This window comes from Ambystoma mexicanum, chromosome 10, assembly GCF_040938575.1.
Source record: "Ambystoma mexicanum isolate Mex_15411 chromosome 10, UKY_AmexF1_1, whole genome shotgun sequence".
Taxonomy (NCBI): domain Eukaryota; kingdom Metazoa; phylum Chordata; class Amphibia; order Caudata; family Ambystomatidae; genus Ambystoma; species Ambystoma mexicanum.
Genome location: NC_090932.1, coordinates 880,892,570 through 880,907,104, shown reverse-complemented (window position 1 = coordinate 880,907,104; position 14,535 = coordinate 880,892,570). Strand labels below are relative to the sequence as shown.

At 46.3% G+C, this 14,535-nt stretch overlaps 1 protein-coding gene across 20 annotated transcripts in view; it reads right to left on the bottom strand.

Annotated features, from left to right (window-relative positions):
- DLG1 (discs large MAGUK scaffold protein 1) overlaps positions 1-12,806 on the bottom strand; it is a 2,685,689-nt gene extending 2,672,883 nt beyond the window's left edge. For 8 of the 20 annotated variants that reach the window (XM_069618598.1, XM_069618593.1, XM_069618595.1 and 5 more), the window contains exons 1-2: positions 12,054-12,804; positions 10,620-10,751 (exon numbers count right to left, since the gene is read on the bottom strand). In XM_069618598.1, the coding sequence (XP_069474699.1) occupies positions 10,620-10,751; positions 12,054-12,072 (151 nt within the window). In that variant the 5' untranslated portion in view covers positions 12,073-12,804. Of the gene's footprint in view, positions 1-10,619; positions 10,752-12,053 lie in introns of all 20 variants that reach the window. The other 12 variants (XM_069618592.1, XM_069618594.1, XM_069618596.1 and 9 more) reach the window with 3 other exon arrangements.
- Between the last annotated feature and the right edge of the window lie 1,729 nt (positions 12,807-14,535).

Here is a 14,535-nt window from a genome sequence, read left to right as displayed (position 1 = left end):
GCAACAAAAAGATGGCTGCATCACCTTGCCAAGTGCCATTGGGCAAGATGCAACAGGAAGCACCCCGATAAAGACTACTAGGGTGTGTTCTTGTTTGTCTTAAAGAAATGGAGTGAAAAAGCAGCGCTGCTTTGCTGCAAGGCCAAAGTTCCCATTGAAAAGGGGAATAGTTCACATTGAAAAGGAGGCTGCTCTGACACTATTTTCATCTGGGTTTCATCGAACTACTTTTATCAACAAGACCCTGTCATGCCAAGCCATATTCACATTGTGCTCCGTCAGAAAAGAGCATTATTCCTGAAGGGCAGGCTGTGCCAGCCAAATCTGAGAAAATCAACAAAAGCTTTACTTCAGCTGCACAGAAAAACGCTTAAATTGTTGCTACAAAATGTCAAAAATTACTGTTGGAAAAGAAATGTTAGCTTTCGGTGCACATGTCAATTTCATGGAGACCTTTGCCTTGTACAGACTGTGGTGTAAAAGAAGCTGGCAACAGCTACAGAACAGTATTGGGAAGTCAGATGGAAAAAACAAATTTGAAAGGAAAATGCTAACAGCTGTCACCACGTGTCAAAAATTGGCTTTTGCAAACCAAAGAAGAAAATGCCTGTTTTAAAAGTACTATGTTGAACAAAAACGTATCCTTGCCTAGCAATGTGAAAGGGGATTGTGCTTTGAAATACATGTATGCAATGTTTTTTTTCCAGCAGGTTTTCTTCTAATTCAGAGCAAAAATAAATACAATAAATTAAACTGCATTGGCAACCTGGGGGAAGCCAGCCCAAAACAGGTTTCTGCTTGGGGGGGATGCTAGCAACAGAAAGCCATTCACAGCAGATCCTAACACACAAGTGATAATTCCTACCTTTCCAGACTTTGGTCTGTGCTCCAGTCTCTTACAATGAACTTCTGGGACACCAACCTGTGAAGTCATAAACCTTCAATCAAACTGGGAACCCCCCCCACCCCCTCCACAGTGGGCTGAACTGACAGTTGGGGGGATAGCTGAAGAGAAAAGAAATGGTTCCAGTGAAGGACAAAAGGATGCCCATTTGTTTCAAAGACTATGTTTTAAATAAAACTTGTAAGACTTATCTTTGCAACAGGACTTCACAAAAATGTAAAAGTTAGACAGCATGGATGGGACATGAACGCCAGAGGAATGTGAATCATGGTGGGGGGGGGGGGTAGGACATATGATGGAATGTTAAAAATTTACAGAACTAGGCACCATGATAGTAAGTACACACACCTAAAGTCATAGAATTTTAGGCCATATGTTTCACATTAAAAATGACCAAAGATTATTAGAAGTGCAAAAAAATGTTTTACAGACTGCAGAGTTGGACTGGCATGTCCTGCATAAAATATGTAACCTGCTTTTGTAATTTGTTAAGATGCCACAACTATAAAAATGTGCCATTTATGGCAAAACTGGATTTTGGCAAAAAGGTCGGCGGAATGGCCTTTTACCTCATAAAATGCAACCTCAAACTGGGACTCCTCCTCGAGGAGTCCATTAACTTAGGCTTACCTATCCGAGTCTTGGAGGTAGGCCTAGCTCACTGGGCACATACGAGCCAACCCGACGCCGGAAGGCGTGAGCCGGCTCCTCCTGGAAAGGCCCCGAGGGCAAGGCCAGCAACTGTCCCGAGCTGACCAGAGCCCAGTGCCAGACCCCCTGCCCATGTACAATGAGACTGAGTAACCTACTACTGCCTTTCTGATTTTGCATCAACAAATCAGGCACTTAGAACCTTTAGACCTACTCACAGTCCACCCAAACTCTATGCACACGAGCCATGCCCACAAATACTGTGACAACCTGTGATTTCTTGCTGTTTGCGCACAATCTGCCCATTCACATTGCTCTCTTAGCCTGCACTGTATAACTTGGACTTAGACGTCCCATTAATTTTGCTTATTGCCTACTGCTGTATCCGCATTGAAGCACACCCTGCAATATATATCTTGATTCCAGGTACCCCTGACTGTGCACACTGTACTCTGCCACGTATATACTGCCTTTCAGCCCCGATTGCTAAAATTCGAATCTAGGCGCTCTATTGCTTATGCACACTGTATTCTGCAATACACTTCGCATTTATGTACTCCACCGACTGTGTGTACCACATATTGCTGCATACTCACTGCCTCTAGCTTTAACTGCTTACCTGAATCTAGATGCACACTCTAGGTGAACCCTCTGATATTGAACCTACTCTTTGTGAACTACTGCCTCTGATTCTGCATATTCTCGCATACACATTACATGTTAGCCTACATTGAAACTCCTTTACGGTATCAACACCAGCATGCCCCCATTAGTCACCAACCAGACTCTACAGGACAATCCTTGCTCTGTTCATCGCGTTCCAAATCATGGCACCTACGGCCCCTACCTACAGGACATTGCCAGTCGCGACATCTACCACCCCACCTAACCCCTCTACCGTAAACTTCTTCACATGCAAGCCAATGTCCAACTACGGATAGAAATCTATGTCTCAGAGCGAGACTAGACAAATTATACAAGCCTCTCACGAGGTCATTGAACATACCGCCTAACGCCAGGACCTCTAACATGCCCTCTATCCCTTACTGCGGCTCCAAACCTGCTAAAATAAGTTCAACCAAGTATAGCAATCCCAAAACCCAACATGACCCCCTGCCTACCATACCAACATCCTTGAGTCCCCAGATAAAAGGTGCATTAACAAACGCTAGATCGCTGGTAGCACATGCTACAGAAGTTGCTGACCTGATCTTGAAAGACGATCTAGACTTTCTGGCCATCACAGAAACATGGCTACACCCTGCTGCAGGCCCAATGATCATGCTAGCATTCCCCGAGGGGTATTGCATCCTGAGACATGACAGACCTAATGCTTGAGAAGGAGATATCACCTTTATCTACAAATGTGGTCTTGCCATGAGACCTGCCACTCAGATTGACCCCCAGTCATGTGAATCACTATCAGTCAAAGTTCCTCTAAATAACGCCCAAACATTAAACATCCATTTGATATACCGCCCGCCAGGCCCTCCTGGAGCCTTTGTGGATGACATTAACTCCATCCTAACTAATAACCTCAAAAGTTCATCACAAGTACTCCTTCTTGGAGGCCTGAATATGGGCTTTAATGACCATTCAGACCAGCTGGCCATAGCCACAGCTAACACCCTATCAGAACTTACTCAAAGAAGCAACACTGCCACCCATGAGAAAAGGCAGAATTCTTGATTGGGTGGCAGACCACAACTGCCAGGCCAACATCCTATCTATCTTGCCTTTAGCCTGGACAGACCATCACTTTGTGTCCTTCTTGCTCTCCACCAATAAACCCCCACCAACCTCAGCCATCAGAGCTTCACCTACACTTACCAGAAATAAATCATCCCGATGTTACTCCCCACTCTCAACTCTCTCCAGGACAATACTGACCCCGAGAGACTGGTTGAAGAATTTAACAAAGTCATGACCACCTCCTTGGATCAGTTTGCACCTGCGAAACTAAGACCTAGTAAACAGAAAACTAATCTAAATAACTGGTATAGACCTCTCCTAAAAAATTTGAGACAACAGAAAAGAAACTGCGAGGCTATTTGGCTTAAATATCCCTCTGAAGCCAATAAACTTAAACTGACTAAAATGTCCTCCCTATACAAAAAATAAATTTGCCTAGCAAAACAAAAAATCCTTTGACACACGCATATCTAATGCCAAATCCAATATAAAGGAACTATTGACAATCCTCAAAGAAATAGAGACTCAAATAGCACCACCCGACACCTGCTCGAAAGATGAAAAAAAATGGTGCGAGGACATCCAATTTGCTCTAGCTAATAAAATTGCCACTCTACAAAAATAAAATCTCATGCAAAAGAACTGCCTTAAATGATCCCCTCGCCCCAAGTACCACGGACAAGGCTAGCAGAGACGAATCCACGCGATTCAATTTCACCAAGGTCTCCATCCTTGAAGTGGAACGAATTCTGTCCCTCACACCATCGAATTGTCAGGGAGACATATGCCCTGCACAGCTTATCAAGGATGCCGCCCGTGATCTATCCCCATTTATCACTAAACTCATCAATGCATCCTTCACGACGGGCATTATTCCCACTAACCTTAAACAATCATGGGTACTCCCACTCCTAAAAAAAACCACCCTTGACCCATCCACACCCACGAATTATAGACCTATCACTACTGTGCCCTTCCTTCTAAAAATCTTGGATAAGGTAGCATACACTCAAATTCAAAAACATTTGGAACAAAATCTGCTAGGAGCTAGGCAATCAGGTTTCCGTCCCCAGCACGGCACAGAAACTGCCCTCATCGGTTTGAAGACCCAAATCAATGAACTAAAAGACAATGGGAAATCAGCATTACTCCTCCTCTTAGATCTCTCAGCTGCCTTCGATTTAGTCGACCACACCATCCTCTGCAACCACCTAAATACTGCAGCACACTTCTCCGAGGAAGCCATTACCTGGATTAGTTCCTTCCTGAATGGCAGGACAATGAGGGTCTTCTCGCCGCTAGCTGCTGCAGACCCCATACCCATCACCTGCGGTGTGCCCCAGGGCTCTTGTGTTTCGCCTACACTCTACAACATCTTGACTAAGCCCCTCTTGGATGATCTGGACCATCTCAGTGTCACCTACACTAATTATGCAGATGACACCCAGATCCTCCGCCCACTTTCTGGGGATTATGAAAAGGATTTGGCCTTGGTGAACAGAGTGTATATCATCATCCAGGCATGGATGGCCACACAGTCTATGCCTGAATGATGATAAAACTGAACTCATCATCCTGGGCACCCAATCTAACTTAAAAAAAATTAGGTCCCAATTATTCATCATTTATAATTGATGGCAACACCATAAAAGTAGAGCACGAGGTAAAAACACTTAGTTTCTATCTTGACTCTCACCTTTCATTCACCAAACAGGTCAACTCTCTAGCATCCGCCACAGCCTACACGTGCAAACTTATTCGCACTGGCAAACCCTTCCTCTCTGAAAGCAGTTGCATTACCCTAGCCAGAGCCCTCATCATTTCACGCCTGGACTATTGTAATTCCCTCTATCTAGGAGCCTCCAAAGCTGTTATCAAAAGAATCCAAATCTTACAAAATAATGCCCTGCGAGCAGCACTAGGCATCTCCAGAAGAAACCATATATCCGAGACTAGCCGACAGAACAATTGGCTACCAACCCACGACAAAGTCATCCTAAAAACTCTTATCGCTGACACATAAATCACTCAACAATGCCGCACCCATCTACCTGGCTGAGAGATTTCATAAGCAACGCTCCACTAGACCAGTAAGACTTATCAATAAAGATCATCTTGTCATAGCTAGCTTCAAACGATCCACAATTGGAGGTAATAGCTTCCCGGTGAAAGCGTCCAAATTATGGAACACTTTGCCTCCCAGCCTTAGAACAGACCAAACTTACCACAAGTTTAGAGCCAACACCATCATTTGGTTAAAATCCAACACCCAGCACTCCTAACCTTTCGCTCACTGCCACAACAATAACGTGCAACTATTGATCCCCTGGATTCCATTTCTGTATATATTTCCCTGTGTCCATATGTTCGCCCATTGCACATCATGTTTTGTACATACGCCTTCTCTGTATATAATCTATCACTTGTTTGTTTCCTGTATAACCGTGCGTAACCAAGCTTCGCATATACGTGTAATTGCTGCGCCTTGTTACCCCCGGGTATGATGCGCATTATAAATAATAAACCAAACCAAACCTAGCTCAGTTCTGCCCACCAATAATTTTGTGATGTCACCAGGCTCTATATAAGGGGTGGTTGACAGAACTCTAAGGACAGACTCTTCCTGAATTTCCTGCGCCGGCGTTCCTGATCTTCCACATTCATCTTGCCAGACTCCAGATCCCACTGAAAAGCCAGAGCATAGCTGATCCTATCCCAGCAAGGCCAAAGCATTGCTGACCATCCCAGCAAAGCCTCAATCCTGAAACCCCACAAAATAAAACCCAATACCTAAAGGGAGAAGCTGTGGTATTTTTTTGGAAAGCCTCCTGAAACCAGCATGGCTTTTGCCCACTAACTGCATGCCTGCTGCCACCCTGCCATTCAGTGACCCAAATTGCCCAGGTGTACTTGCCATCCGGTGACCAGAATTGCCCAGCTGTTTGCTGCAAGGCGAGCCCGCCGTATGGAGACGAGACCCAGTTGGCTGTTCCAAAATTCCAAACCCAAGCGTAGAATGCGAGTATCTCCTCATCCCAGAGAAACACAGTCTCCCCATATTGACCCTTTCGTCTTTATTCCACTCGCTAAGCAATCCTATCCATACCCTGGTAACGTGTTAAACTGTTAGAATTAACCATGCACCCTGCCCTTGACTTTCCAAGTGTGAACGCCATCTCTCTTCATTTCTGTCTCATGTAAATCATATGCCCTTCGTCATATTTGCAGTAATCAAACTAATTTCCAGTTAAGGTTGAGTGCTGGGGTGACGAGGTTGACTTCGCGAATCAACCTTGGAGCTTACTGTGTCCCTCTAACAATATAGTCTAGATAATTTAGTTTAAGTCAAATTTGCCTTTCTTTCAAAACTGATTCTTATTTTTAACTGCTCTATTTTCCTAAAAAGAACCTCATTCTACCTCCCAAATCCCTCTCAATTCACCACCTATATCCCTCCTTTCACCTCTATATGGTCCCCGTGATAAACATCTATTACCCTGTCCAAAAACCTCATTCCAATTCAGTGTTTTTCACCTGTCTTTTGCAAAAACCGTTTTTGAATTTAAAACTACTTCTGTGTAAAAATGCAACTTTCCAACGTGTGATTTGACTGCACTGGGTTTTCAATTTCAAATCCGTTTTGTGAACTGTATGCTTTTGTGATACCTTACCTTATGGTTGCTAGTGATATAACATCCCTGATACTGTGATAAAACAAGGATATCAAGATATCTTATTCTCCATAGGACCCTGGAAACACATACTGTTGTAAAGCAATACCTGACTAAGAGACTTTCCTTTAACAAGGATAACCTTATGAAATTGGGCGATGGTATAGCCTCCCTCGCCTTTCACTTTTTGACCTTGGGAATTATTCACAAAGGACCTGTGTGTTCACATGAATTGGTACACTTATGCAAAAAACGAAAGATAAAAACCTTTGCTCAAGATTGATCTGTATATTGTTAATACAGCATTTTTTGTTCACTTTGTTGTAAATACTGCACTTCTCCCCCTTTTTCGGAGTATTTATTGATGGTATTATATGTTGTCTTTACCTTTTGTTCATCTATGTTGCATTTTTCAACACCTTCTTTTAAGCTTTATGTACTGAATATTTACCTGTACGATTAGCAAATAAAACCCTTGTTTGCTACCCTCTGGTTTGTTTTAGCTCAGTGAGAGGTTAATATACACCTTTTTCCTCAGGTTTTGATCTACCACTTAACAGACCAACCTATACACTAATCTATGGACAGGAGTATACTCCTGTACCAATAAAGTACTATAGCCTTGAGCTTCGTACACTAGGTAGGGTACATCATCTTGTGTACACTGTGATAAAACATAGGCATAGCATTATTTCAAAACACATAATTAAATCTTTATCAAAATACGAGTGTCATTCTATGCCTTTGCAAAGGGTTTTTGCCTCTTATTTTGTGAGGGACTACCTGCTGCTTCTTTCTATCCACTCAGAATTCGATTATTTGTGGGTTGAGGGAACTTTGCAGGGGGAAACCTTAACTTGGGTGCTATCTAATCTATCCTAATTCAAAAAGTGCTCCTATTCAATTGTGCTTTGGATATGTTCTACTAGAAGGTTAACCAAGTGCATTGCTTCCATTCCCACTATAATTATCACCCTACTGGTGATATGCTGCCCAATATTAAAATGTGTTATTTTTGTGAATTCTAAAAATAAAATAAATACTGCATTTTCACCAACTGGCCTGGTTCATGGTCCATGGTGACCCAGGGTATTTGTAAAAGGGGGTGCGAGACGGGTGCACAGCCCTGGCTTCTCATTTCATCTCTAAAGCTCAGGACATCCTGTCCTCTCTCTTCCTCTCACCCTGCTCCTGCTCCCCAACTCCCAACTCCCTACTCTTCCTCCAGCCCTTCTTCGGCCACCTCTCCTCCCTCCTTCTCTTCCTTTCCCCTGTTCTCCCATGACGAGGGTTCTAGACAAGTCTGATCTATAAAAGTCTCGTCAAAACAGGTCCACCCCCGTTCTTCCACAACCATCAAGGACCATATTGACACCTTGGCTCCTGCTCTTGCTGACTTCTGCAACCACTCCTTCGCTACTGGGGTCTTCCATTCCCACCAGAAGCACTCCCTTATGCACCCTCTTCTTAAGAAACCCTCTGCTGAATCATTCTGCCCAGCTAACTATCGTCCAATCTCCATCACTCCTTTCCTGGGAAAACTCCTGGAAAAGCTGCCCATCTTCCAGGTTAATCTTCACACTGAATCTGATGGCTGTCTCCATGACCATCAGTCTGGTCTCAGAGCCGCCAGAAGCACGAAAACTGCTCTCCTGAACATCTGTGAAGACCTGCTCTTCAACCTTGATTCCAACACCCTGTGTCCTCATCTTACTTGATCTCTCTTCTGCCTTTGACACGGTCAACCATGCCATCCTGCTCAACCGTCTCCATGATAACCTGGGTACCACCGATGAGGCCCTGGCTTGGCTGACACTTTCCTCTCCGATCGACCCTCCCAGGTCCAACTTGGGTCCTTCCTTTCCTCTATCTCACTCTCTACCTGTGGTGTTGCCCAGGGGCCTAACCTCTCTCCCTGGCTTTCAACCAATACCTGGCACTTCTTGCCTTCTGCCCCAACTTTCAGTCCTATGCGGATGACACCTCATTTTCAGGCTCCCCTCTGCCGCTTCTTCTCCATCTCTCATCTCCGACTGTTTGATATCCAGGAGTGGTGTGCCGCCCATGATCTCTGCCTTAATGCCAATAAGACAGATTCTCCTCATCGGCACACCTGCGCGCTCCTTTCCTGTCGCTCTCTGGCCAGCCTCTCTTGGCCCTCTTCCTCCTCCCACCTGTGAGGTAAAAACCTCGGGGTCATCTTCGACTCCACACGCTCCTCACATCTGTGACATCTCTAAGAAATCACACACTACCAGCTGCACCTCATCAGAGGTATTCTTCCTTTCCTCCTCTTCCCCCAGAAGCTTGTCGTCTCCAGAGCTCTGTTTCTCTCTAGGCTGGACTACTTAACAGCCTTTTTTAAAATCTGCCTGCTTCTACTCTCTGCCCTCTGCAACTCATCCAGAAAAGGACTGAGACTTGTCCTTGGCTTCAAGCCCAGGGATCGTATCTCTCCAGGACTGAAATCTCTGCATTGGCTCCCAGTGACTCCGAGGATTAAGTTCAAGACCCTGTGCATCGTCCACAAGGCCTACTGGGGCCTCAATACCTTCAACTCTCTCTTCCTAAATATCTTCCTTCTCAAGCTCTTGGGTCAGTCGCTTCTCCAAGCAACGAGTTGGTGGTAGATCTCCGTCTTCGGCCGGGGCCTCCCTCTGGAACAGCCTCCCTGCCCCCCTGAAACTTGAGGAGAACCATCTTCGGTTCCAGAAGCACCTCAATACCTTCCTCTTTGCTTCTGCTTTCGCTCCTCCCCTCCCCTGCTGAACTCCTGGCTGTAACTGAAACTGCACTGGTCGCCTGGCCACCCTCTGATCTCGAGCCCTGGTCCCCTCCCCCACCAGTTGCACACTGCACTGCCTCCCTGGCAACCACGGCACTTGTGGACTGTTTCTATATCCCTACAGCCCACTACCTGCACTTGACACCTGATGTCTGCACTCACCCTTGCACTTGCCACCAGCCGGCCGCACCTTTTACTTATGGCTTCTATGCATTCTATTGATCTCATGTACTGTACTGATCCCTCCCGCAGCACTTTTCCCTTTCCTCTCCCCCTGCACGATCTCAATGTCACCTGGCCTAGTAAGATCGTTGTCTGTCTTCCCTCTATTCCCCCTCCCTTGAAATACTTGTGTATAGGTGCGTTATAAATGCCATATCAGATCATATAACATATCTTACTATTGCATTAATCAAATATAAATAAACGTAGCAAAAGTGTTAAGTCAATATCTCAATTTGATCCAACAATCCAATATCTTGCTATTATACATTAGCAGTGCTACTTTAATCAGTCACGCCCAATTGATCAACCTAATTGCTAAGGTATTTCAAAGTAATGGTAACACACGTGCACTGCCATTGCGCCAACCATGTGAGCAGAGAAGCAAACAGCTGTTCTGAAAGAGCTCGAACATGGGGATCCTTAGGCCTCCCGGTGTTTGCAGCCAATCCAACCACCGAGAAAAACAGCGATTTCCTCTCGCCAGAAGAGACATGTGAAGCAATAGATCCCACTGGGACAAAACTGTTCAGACACCAATGCTTCAAAGTGCACTGTGGCAGAGCCGCCCGATGCCTTGGCAGCGATTCCAATATAGTTGCCGTCTCCCTTATAGCCCAAACAGAGCTAGATGCCTTTGCTAAAGTAACCAGAATCAAAACACATTTACGAACGAGGAGATTCAAAGACCTACCTATTAAAGCCTGGAAGAGATTACTCTGGAAGATGTTAATGACACGTTCTATGGAACCCTTCAGCTGCCTGTCGTCGGTTTGGTTTAGCTTGGATCGGTACTCCTCCAGCAAGCTTAGCGCTCTTTGTGTATCTGCAAAGAAACACAAAAGTACCATCACATACGAGTGTACAATTCAGCTGGCGCTTCCTTCCCACATGGATATATGCACTTCTTCAAAGTCAGTTTAAACAGTATCACATCACAGCGATCTCTAGATGCCTGCAGCCATGTGTGGTGCTCAAAGTTTTCCTCTTTTCACTCTGGAATGCGTGGCGTGGCCGTGGACCAACGCATAATCATTACTATACAAAAAGCAAAGTAAAAGGCAAGACTGGACAACCTGTTCCTATTTGACGAGGACAACCGGTTGGCATCCAGTGATTGCACGGGGGCAAACATTTAGAGAGTGTTTTTCTACCATTATCCAACACTTTATCCACACATTCTAGGCCTGGACTTGTAGGTTTATATATCCTGATACGGGTCACTATTAGCGCCTGGGGAGCATACAAATGGAAATGGTGCGCGGCATAACCAATGATAGTCCTGCCTTTAGTCGCTGAACGATTGCAGACGTTTAAAAGCAATTGTGCTTTCTCTCGCCCCCCCCCCTCCAACATTCATGTTGTCAGTGTTTTGGGAAGGTTGCAGTGGCTTACGTCCCCGATTTGAACCCAACAGTCTCCGCTCATTGGAATGCATTTAGTGTCAGCAGCTGCGCTGTCACTTCAATTCAAAAACCACTAGGTCCGTGTCCTAAACTAACCGGACGCTAGCGTCAAAAAACAAGAGTATGCCAACCTAACCATACACCCCTTTTTGCGGATTTGCCAATACGGTGGATTTATGTCAACAGGTCCCGGGCATTGACGCGTCATAAAACTCCCCCTTAACTCAATATCGGAACGCTAACGTTTACACAGCAACATTACTTTTCAGAACGTTTCTCCCAATCGAAAGCAACGTGAACTGCCGTACAGGCCAACGTATTAAACGCAAGGGCATGCTTTCCAATAGTTAACGATGTACTTCCTAGCTCCATATCAGGAAGATAGGCGAACCAATTAAAACATACTCGGACAAAATGCATTCCTATGTCCAGGGAGTGACAAGCTCGAAAATACACATATCGCCGTTTTGAGGTCCTATGCATTGACGGTCTGTCCCAGACCAGCAATTTCAGCTGCAGCCGTGAAGCCACGAGTACACTTTTGCATTCAACTTTGTTATGTGGGAGGTTGGAAATGCCGGTCTCGGAGTGAATGGGAAGGGGAGCATGGACAACTGGCCGAACTGTGCAAGAACTTACGCCGCAACTGCAATCACAGTCTCACTGCAGCGAGTCACGGTGCATGCAACACGCACAGGGAAAAGCATGCACCCTGGATTTACCTTGCTTTCTGACAGGCATATTTGGAGGTCCCACGGCTCTTTGCCACAGTTTCAATAATACAACGTCGACCACAAGATACGTAAATTGTGGCCCCGAGGAGTGACCTGGGAAAGTAAAAAACGAATTCCAAGACTCCCCGTGGGATTTGTTGTGCAGGGTGTGTGCCGGAGCCAAAAATGCCGTGCGAAATCCAGTTATCTTCTTTATAATGAAAAACAAACAGAAAAATCAGGATGCACTCCTAAGGAAGGGAATCACTGGATAATGAAATCATTGAGAGGTGTAGAGCTGCAATGTCTCAAAGGAAACATTTAAGTCAGTGCAACAGTATCGTCGTCCCCGCAATCCACATAAGGTAGAGTAGCATTTTGTACATAGATTTTAAAAAAAGCACCAAAGAAGCTGCTGGAGTCAGTGAAGGATCACTCCCGAAGCTGCCACGGTGTGGCCAGAACGCACATGAAGTCCAGTCAGATCCGAGCTCCTCCCAGCAGCCGCCTGAGCAGCTCAAAGTTGCTATCCTGTAATTCCTCCACTGAGCCTCTGCTATTCTCCCGCGTCTTCCTCCTTGGGACGGCTGGCAGGGCTTCTCTGCTGCCCCTTTGCCCTGTGTCAAAGTCTCCTGCTCGGATCTCTCCCTTTTCCTAATATCCCGGGCGTACTCCTCCTCCTCCTCCTCTCTGACTGCTTGCTACGATACCCACAGAGCCCAAACTTTTTTTTTCCTTTCCAAAATGGCGTCCTAGAGCTTTGGCAGGGCGCGTCACGTGACCACTCCTCGAGTACCCTACAATAGTGGCCAATCAGGAGTGCGAGTCTGGTTAGAGGGGAAGAGGGAGGGGCCGTGAACGAGTGGGGAAAGGTGAGTGGTTTGGGTGTATCAGCCGAAGGTAAAGACTCCGGCGAGAGGGCGCGTCACGATGGGCGTGGCCTATGGGTGTGACGTTGACAGATTTCCTCTTAGAGGCGGGACACACAGCGTGAGAGTCAACTTTGATGCCACAAGGGAAGGGTTTCCCCGGTCCTGGTGACCGAGGACAAAAGCGCAGTGATTTGACAGTGCAGAGAAGAACGTCCTGTCGAGGTGCTTCTTTATACTGAAGGTTACATTTGTGAAGTTCTTCCTGCTGATGCGGAGACAGCCCTCTTTAAAATGAGCTCCAGTATTATTTTTTTTATTTATTGGACGTTTATAAGGAGCTCATGCAGCAAGACAGTTTTTCAAAGAGCCAAGTCAAAAGGGAAGGGAGCAAGGGAACAGATAAACAATAGAAATTACAATAAATAAAAGACAAAAAGCGGTCCTATTAGGCTGCGTGACATTCAGAGCCTGCAAATGCAGCAAAAGAGAAGGTGGTGGGGCAGGGGTGTAAGTGCTAGAGTGTACGCCAGCAGTGTGAAGTGTCTCCATCTCCCTCGTGGTAGCCGAAGTACCTGTGAACCCCATCCCACCAACAAAGCCCACACACACACTTGTTGCTGGATCGGGCTCCCGGGTCGCTCTGCTGCAGCTGGGAACACCCACTTTATTTATATCGCACGCAGCGGAGTGCAACTTCACTCCTGCAGTGTGCATGTGCCCTTAAAGAGGCAGCACCATGCTCCTCCTTTTTCATAACAAACGAAGAACAGAAGTTAACTACACACACAATATAAGAACACACTGCACACAAAGAAACAGACCCCTTTAATCACAGCCACACCATTACCAGACATCAAGTCCACTGGTCCCACCAGTTCAGGGGTCCAGAACATAGTCACTTAGGTGGGCAGGCCTCCCCCTTCCAACTCCCTGGGGATATCTCCTGCCTGCCTCCTGGATCGGGCCCTCCTCACCTGAGCTCCCCTGAGCCGGGGAGCTTGGGGGATGGGCCAGGCCACCGCCCTCGTCCGGTACATCATTCATGTCCCTTCTCTGCAACTCCTCTGACCTGGCCTCTCCCAGCTTCTTGAAGAAACTGGTGTTGCGAGTGACAGAGGCAGTCCCATCCGACGCTGTTACCATGGAGCTGTGCACTGCTACCACAACCAGGTGACCAGGCTCATATGTCAAAGATAGCTTCCCTTGCAGATGTCGGTACCTGACTAGTACTTCATCGCCGGGGACGAACTGCTGGGGGCGGAGTCCTCGCCTGATATTCTCCTGCTCAGTCCTGATTCTCCTCTCCCTTTCCACCGGCTCATTGATTATGACCGCCGGTTCTCTTTCCCCTACTTCTGGGATGAGGCCCTTCAGACACTGCTTGAACAGTGCTTCAGCTGGAGCTACACGCGTGGAATTGTGTGGAGTGGCCTGGTACTCCCGCAAGAACTGGTGTAGGGCCCTCTGCAGACTGTACCCCTAGCCTTAAACGATGCAGAACACTTTGTTTAGTGTTCTCATGAAGCGCTCTGCATCACCATTTGCCTGAGGCCACAGAGGGGTGATCTTGCGGTGATGGATCCCATACTCCTCCATCAGCTGGGCTAAACTATCCCCTT